The sequence below is a fragment of the Charadrius vociferus genome, unplaced genomic scaffold (genome assembly GCF_000708025.1).
Source record: "Charadrius vociferus isolate BGI_N301 unplaced genomic scaffold, ASM70802v2 scaffold287, whole genome shotgun sequence".
NCBI lineage: Eukaryota > Metazoa > Chordata > Aves > Charadriiformes > Charadriidae > Charadrius > Charadrius vociferus.
This window is the reverse complement of record NW_009649568.1, coordinates 2,002,627-2,010,205: the sequence shown is the minus strand read 5'-3', so window position 1 is coordinate 2,010,205 and position 7,579 is coordinate 2,002,627. Positions and strand designations below refer to the sequence as shown.

The 7,579-nt window shown below is 46.1% G+C and overlaps 1 protein-coding gene across 1 annotated transcript in view; it reads right to left on the bottom strand.

Moving 5' to 3' along the window:
* Positions 1–1,206: 1,206 nt before the first annotated feature.
* TIMMDC1 (translocase of inner mitochondrial membrane domain containing 1) overlaps positions 1,207–7,579 on the bottom strand; it is a 7,516-nt gene continuing 1,143 nt past the window's right edge. Inside the window, exons 2-6 of the mRNA XM_009890109.1 lie at positions 6,363–6,451; positions 4,401–4,468; positions 3,431–3,509; positions 1,879–1,989; positions 1,207–1,306 (exon numbers count right to left, since the gene is read on the bottom strand). Of these exons, the coding sequence (XP_009888411.1) occupies positions 1,207–1,306; positions 1,879–1,989; positions 3,431–3,509; positions 4,401–4,468; positions 6,363–6,451 (447 nt within the window). The remainder of the gene's footprint in view (positions 1,307–1,878; positions 1,990–3,430; positions 3,510–4,400; positions 4,469–6,362; positions 6,452–7,579) is intronic.

The following is a 7,579-nucleotide window of genomic DNA, read 5'->3' as shown; positions in this document are numbered from 1 at the left end:
TTCTGACCTTCTGCTTCGAGGGAAATGGTGATAGGCCACCTGACCCTTCTGGGTACAGACCACTATGACATTAACTTCAGCCCTACTCATAGGTAACAGCTATGACTTAACAGTTGATCTCTGGTACAAAATAATAAACAGAGCTGGCACTCTCCTGGCTCTTGTCTTTGTTACTGTCTGGACAGAGGAATGTCTGACACTGCCACAAGACTTCACGGCTCGCTGGTGGGATCTCAGATAGAGCTCTTCTCCTGGGATATTGCTCAAGTACGTTTCTCTAATGCAAATACTGTATTAACATAAAGTACATGCTGCACCAACATAAAGAGCTTACGGACACAATCACCACTGCTCGATGGCTTTATTGAGTACCTTGAACCACATTTCCCCCAAAGGCAATCCCCCTGATTTCCAACCTTCAAATTAAATGATTGCTGTTAAAACCGACCACAGTGCCAATTCTTCCACCACCACCAGCAGAAACAACTCATCCTTCTTGTGGCCCCCTCAGCCACACTTCTATTGAGGAACTCAAAGCATGTCCTTTTCAGGGTATTTCCATATCATTCCCGGCTCCTCCACCCTTCCTCAACACTGATTGCAAAATACCCCAAGTACTGTAGGAACCAAGTGTCTTTTTCTGCAAAAAGCCTGAAGAAACCACTGTTGGCAAAACAGCGCTGGTCCCAGCCAGGCTAAGTCAAGCTGTGGGAGGGGGACGGTGAGAGGAGGAGAACTGCTCGCTCCAGTGCTGCCTGTATCGCGCTTCGACAGCAAGTCTTCGGGCGCTGTCTGAAGAGCGGCTTTCACCAGAGCATAATCAGCTTTTGGAATCAGGGTACCGTTAGCATCCAAACTGTTCATAGGCTCCTTTACCTTGAATATTTCTACATCGCTGGTGGTTTGGACATTTTCAGCAGTGAAATGGGTTCTAGAAAAGGCACTGGGGCTGCTCTCACCCCCTGCCAAACCTAGACGACACTTCCTAGTCTGCATTTCCACCTTCTCAGGTGGAACAGGTTTGGCCCTTCAAGCTCTTGTGCAGTGATATGCATCCACGAACAATGTTTTCAGCAAAATGCTTTTTCACAAATGCACAGGATATAACTGCGTTCACAGAAGACTTCCATGACCCCTTCACTGAAGCCTTTTACCAGCAGAATCAAAACACTTTGTAGCTGCTTACAACAGAGATCTGGGGAAGACTCAGTAGCTCGTAGATTCTCTTGCTTGCTCTGTCTCCGATCCTCCCTGGGCATTGCTTTCTGTTTGGCCTAAGACCTCCATCACACTGAGCCTGGATTGCCTAACGAAAGAAGAGAGAGTGCAAAGTAATTTTATGCTCATATCCTCCTGACAAAAGCATCACTGCAAAATCCCTACTTTTGGAAAGTTTCTTCTAGAACTGGCGCTATTTGTGAGTTTTAGTACATCGTGCAACCAGTGTCATAGCCTTTTCTCCCCAAAGCCTCCAGCTGTCCTTTTTCTTTCCTCTCTTTTAACAGGTCTGGAAAGAAGGCAGCAATGAAGAAAAAGCCAGAGTTCTGGCCTCTCTCAATTTTGGTAAAGAAATACTAATGTGCTTGTCCTGCTTGTCTTCTCAGCCAAAGCAAAAGTGAAAAACTGATGCAGTTACTGGGCTGGAGGGGGCATGAATTTTTAACAAAATGCCTTGTTATAAAACAAGCAGCAACATCTAAGGCTGGGAAGACTAAATCAGCAGTTCTCAGACTGGTATGTGAAACACACCAAAAACTGAAGAGCATAGGAACCGAGGTTTAGAAAACCTAGTGTGTCATGGCTTCTTTAAAAGTTTGAACCACACAGACCTGGACATACTTCTAGTCTAAGACTCAAACAGGCAGAGCTGTTCCTTACCATTCTGCTAACTTCTGTTCATATAGCTCCCTGCGCTCACGGTTTCTCTTCTCCTGCAGGGTCTCACCGGCAAGCTTCTGCATTGTCATTAAGAGGCCCCCTGCAGGGATCCTAGAGGAGGAAGCAGAAAAGTCACAAGTCACCCAGGGGACACGTGAGAGTAATAACTTACTGGCATCACCAAAAGGAGCATGTGGGGGCCAGCCACCAGATCAGTGGAGCGTAACGTTCCCCAATACTCACATCACACCACAGACTAAGGTAGTCCTATTCTACTGTCAGCCACCAAACACAGCCTGTCTTCAGCTGTGACTCACTGTAGCCCCTTCGAAAACATATTTTGAATTTACTCATTGACAGGCACACATAGGGCAAAAGGGTGGAAGGATTTAAGGTGCCCAAACAACCCCTGTAGATCACCTAACCCATAATTCAGGCAGTCACACCCCTGCTTAGCTTCTGTCCAGCTCTGGAGGTACTTGTGTTTTCATCGGTAAAGCTCCCTAGGCTGCTTCCAGGCATGCCCACAGCTGACACCATCCTGATGGTGCTCATATAAAGCTCATTCTCTTGTCCAGGCAGGATCCCCAAATTCACTTGTGAGGATATTCACAAGTCAGTACTTCGAGAAGATATCCCAAGTCTGCTTGAAAAGTCAGACTTCCCCTGAGTTAAGAGGTCACTGTCCTGATGGACAGAGCCCTCGAGAGAGAACCCTGGGTTCCTCCATGCCCCAGGGAGCTTTAGGAGATACTTCAGGAGATACTGTAGGAGATAACACGACTGCAAGGCGTACATGAAGAGATGTGCCACCTTACAGCCTTGGGTTGTGCAACTTAACCACGCAGCTTCTTCCTCAGCATTTCCTAACAGCTGCTGCTCCACCTTTTGGCTTTGATGGAGCCTATTTTGTAAAAAAATCACTTTTACACAGATTCCTAACCTGGGGGATGGCAGTTCCCAGGGTGTCCCTTCTTCAAAAGGTGTCATCATGACATCTGACACCCCTTGTGCGCCGTCTGGATTCCGAGCTGCTACAGGAGCAGCTGCTGAGAAGGGAGTGCAGAAGCTGTATCTTACACTCCTGCCTTTACCCACAGACAAAACAGTTCCTTAGAACAGATGTCCAACGGTTCTGTGCACAACCACTTGAGCTCATCAGTGACCATGCCAAGGAAGGGGGACACGAGATATGTCTATAACCCATCCTCGTAATTTCCTATTTAACAGGAGTTAGTGTCTCCTCTAATAAGCAAACAGCAGCAAGTAAGATGCTCTGTCGAGAACACTGAGTTCTTATCGCTGAGGAAGCGGCAAAACACAAATCAAGAAAAAAAAGAAGAAAAAAACCAAACCAGTTTAAAGGTTGGAAGAAAAGTCATCACCATGAGGTCCCAAGAGAAATACAGAAAATCCCTCAAGGCAAGGGAGGAAGGAAAGCTTCTGTAGCCCCACCTATGATTCATGGCTTGGTGTGTGAGGCCACCATCTAACCAACTCCCTTAAAGAGTAGCTGTGCCTCCATCACTCATCGGCAGCAGTCGCAACTCACCCAAACGCTGTTCCGAACACGAAGCCGCCTGCCAGTCCCTGCAGGCCCAAGTGCATTCTGAAAAGGGCTCCTGTGAAGGCTAAAAAAAAACACCAAAAACCCGCTGAAACCACAAACAGCCCCCCACCAGCCATCACACACACATGGAGGAAGCTGCTTTCCCGCATTTCTCCTCTCCGTGAGCTGACATTTGCTTCTTAACAGAGGAGAAGCCTGTGGCCAGCGGGAGGGACCCTCACCATACAGTCACCACGGTCTCTGCACTAAAACATTGCACAAAGCTCCTTCTGCTTCAGGAAAACTCCGCAAGAAATGCTAAGAAGTAAAAGTATCTATGAAGGTAAAACCGAGCTCTCTCCAGGCTGAAGCGTGATCCATCCCCCCTCTCCTTTTTTCTATTCAACAGCAGCTAATAATAGTAGCTGCCATGTAAGGCAGAAAAGATCAGTAAAACATATATCCAACTGCACGGGCAATAAAGCCTGTAAAAGTGAACACGCAGATCGCTTACCCGGAGCCCTGTTGCCAAAAGCAGACATGCAAAACTTAGCATGAAAAGGGTAGTTTATAAACAGCCACTGAACTGTTATGAAGAGTGGAAATAAGAAATGCTTCCCCTGCTAAGCAGGTGGTTATGAGAGCAGGTTATGCACTAAATGCTGCCTTTACCCTACACAAGCATTTTTCACCCAAAAAACTCCAGCAAGTATTTTGAAGATGAACTGATAACCACAAAACTCCCCAGCGGTTTCAGAAGTGCATCGGTATCTCTGTGTTACAAATAAAGGTACGCAGCAGTCAAACAATGGAGCAAAGTCACAGTGGCAGTCAGTAGAACAGGAAACAAAACCCAGGAGCAGAGAAGCTAGAGACCCGCTCAAATCCAAGAGAGACGGGTTTCTGCTTATGCTTTTCCATTTACGACCCTTGCTCATCAAGAAAAAACTCTGCAAAGATACAGCAGTCTTACCTCCTGCCGAAGCAAAATTACTGATGGTGGTTTTATTGCGGTACACAGACAGACCTGTGCTCACCATGCTGCAAAGATAAGGCACAGAAGAAGTCAGCAGTTGCACGTGGAAAAAGACAGGCAGCAAGACACAGCCTGAAATAAAGCTGGATTTCATTAAGCCAACCCTCAGGTTGCCTCTAACTGCCTCATTGCCCATCTGTCCAGAGCACACACGCGCCACCCACAAGTGCCTTGATTTCTGTGGCTTTACTGCAGGCAGCTGCACAGCCAGAGGCCGGGGAATACCGGCATTCCCGGCCTGCATCTGGGATGTCCTTTCTTTTTCTCTTTACTCAAGGATATTTTTTTTTTTTCCCCTTGGATATTCAAGGACAAAAGGAACTGAGCAATGAAAAGGTCCTGTCGTCAGTCAGTCCTAATGCAGGACCTTTACACCCAGAAGACGAATCCGTGTGTCAGGAAGATCTTGCCTGGTAGATAGTCCCCCCCGCCCCTAGAGCTAAGTCACACTCATGACACCATCAGGGTCACCTACTCTTGTGGCATGACATTTCCCACCAGGGTAGGTGCACCATCTCCTCCAAAAACATCAATTAAGCCCCAAAACGCTCTCTGTTCTCAGTTCAGCAGCCACATCCTCCCCAGCACTTTAGCGAGCCTCCTGCATGACGCCGGCAAGTCAACAATGACCTTCCTCTCTGTCCCAGCGCTGTAACCTCACCCTCACCTTGGTACCATGTGAAACTAAACAATTTGGTTTCAAGCTGCAAAACTCAAAATTCACAGAAGCGCAGGACAAAATCTTCAACCCGGACTTTACAGAAACAATTAAGAGGGAGCTGCAGGTATCTTTTTTCAAAGCCTGTTCCAAAGGGGTGGTGAAAAAGGGCGGTGATCTGACTGCAGGGGAGACATCTGGTGGAAGACGACGAGGCTGCATGTCAAGCCCAGGAAAATCTGAAGAAATCCAAAGCTCCAGGAAAGCAAACAGTATGCTAACTAAACCCAAGAACAGATGCTAAACCAAAAGGAGCCAAAGAAACCAAGACAGATTGAGGAAGACGTTCAGAAAGGAACAAAAAAATGAGAGTGACAGAAATATAAAATAACACTACTCAATACTGCTGGTATCTTAAAAGCAGAAGGGGAATTTAAACAGAACACACCTGCAGATATAGTCAATGCAGGTTTAGGACTACACATAAATTTACCATTTTGAACATCAGGGAAGGAGATATTCCTAGTTTAAAAGGGCTTTATTTGGAAGAGCATGCTTGGTTTGATGCTGTATTGTGGGAAATGCACTGACACATCCAAGGGAGAAAATGAGGGAAGTGGAACACTATCTCAGCATTGGTTGGGTGTGTAGGAAAAACCTGAAGGCCTAAAGAGGTACATACAACTGGTAGATTTGACGTTCAGTGACTCCCTAATAACAAGAGGACCATCTGAAAGCATTTGAGGACAAGAGAAAAGAATAGTGAGTGAGTAATGCCAGTGTATACAAACTAGGAGTAATGAGACGTAACAAAAAGGAGAAAAATTAGCGCAGGATAGAAAGCTCTTCCAGAACACTGTAACACCCTCCCAGAGAAAAATGAAAAAAAAAAAAAAAAAAAAGAGAGGAAGAAAAAGCAGAAAAAAGCCATTAAGTACAGGGAAGAACAGTGTCCGAGTCAATAACAGCATGGATTAGATGTAAAGAACAGGGCTTTTCCGGTTTTAGTTTTTGTGTCGGTTCATTAGAAGATTTGAAGTCTGGGATAATTATAAAAAGTTAAATCCTCTTCATGCTCACGTGTTATCAATCAGACCCACTGTTAACTCAATGCTTTGAGCCTCACTCAGTCACCAGCAGCCTCTCAAGGAGCCACGAGTGCTGCCGGCACGAAGGGCTCCTTGCCACGAGCGCTTAAGCGTAAGCCAGCTCTTCTCCCACTGCCACCGATGAACACTTACTTGAATATTGTCACAAAAGTGGCCACTCTCCAGCTCCAGCGCCAGCCATAGCGGATGAAACTCCTGAGACCAGCCCGATGCGCAGATTGCTAGGGGGAGAGAGGAGACACGTTACAGACCACAGCCCTGCTCCCCCTCGCCAGCGCCACCAGCCCACTGCCCCCTGGGTATTCAGGATGGCTCATGGGACTGGCGTCACTTGGGAATGATGCCCCGACCTTTAGGGATCAAGCTGGTTATCTGCAGAGGAGAAGCTGCTCGCGTTTGCCCCGGCCACCAACTGGAAAACCAAGAATTGATTCGTTTGTAACGTCAACTGGTATTTCTAGTCCTGCTGCTGAAACACATGGCGGGGGGAGAGAGGAGCCTTCTGAGGAAAGTACAGGAGAGCGGCAGAGAAGAAAAAATGGGGGACAAACTAGAAACTAGTTCTTTGCTATTACGAGTTCATAAGTATTAATAAATAATAATCATTAATAAAAAATAACCATAGTAAGTAAATAATAACCACCTACTTCAAACGTTAAGAGACCACCAAGCTCTGCAGTTTAGCACTGGCGCTCACAAGTCTGGCAACAGGCAGCTTTTAAAAAGATGTGCTAAGCAGAAGCTTCATAAAAATTAAAAATCTTCCAGTTAATACCATGAAAGAAAATAAATTCTCTCTTGCAGTGCCTGTAAGTGCACAGCCTGGGGGCAGACACACAAGAGAGCCAGCAGCAGGACAGAGTGCAGCCGGGCACCCATACTCTGCAGGCCGCTCTACATAGTGAATTATGTAAAATTAGGCAGATTTTTAAAGGTAGTTGTAGTTTTTTTCCCTAATAATCCAGGTAACCAACACTTTAATTGAATAGCAACCCCCTAAAAGCTCGACTACATCTATAAAATGTCACAAATGCGTTGGAGGTGTAGTAATAAGCTAAGAGAATTTTAAATGGTCTTAAATAACTCCCATCAATAAGAGGACAGCACAGGTCTGACACTATGCAGTGAAGTCTCTTACCAACATACTAAAATCTAAAAACCAGGAGGCTTTTCAAGACGTATTAATTAGCCGTGTCACAGAATGGTGAATGTTGTCATCAACTTTTTCCTATAACTAAGGACGACTTCTTTTAAGTTAGCCCAGCAGAATTGGGGTGTCAGGGCACAGCTCACGTTCCCAACAGCCGGCGCGGCAGCCTGTACCTTATGTACACACCTACAGCGAAACA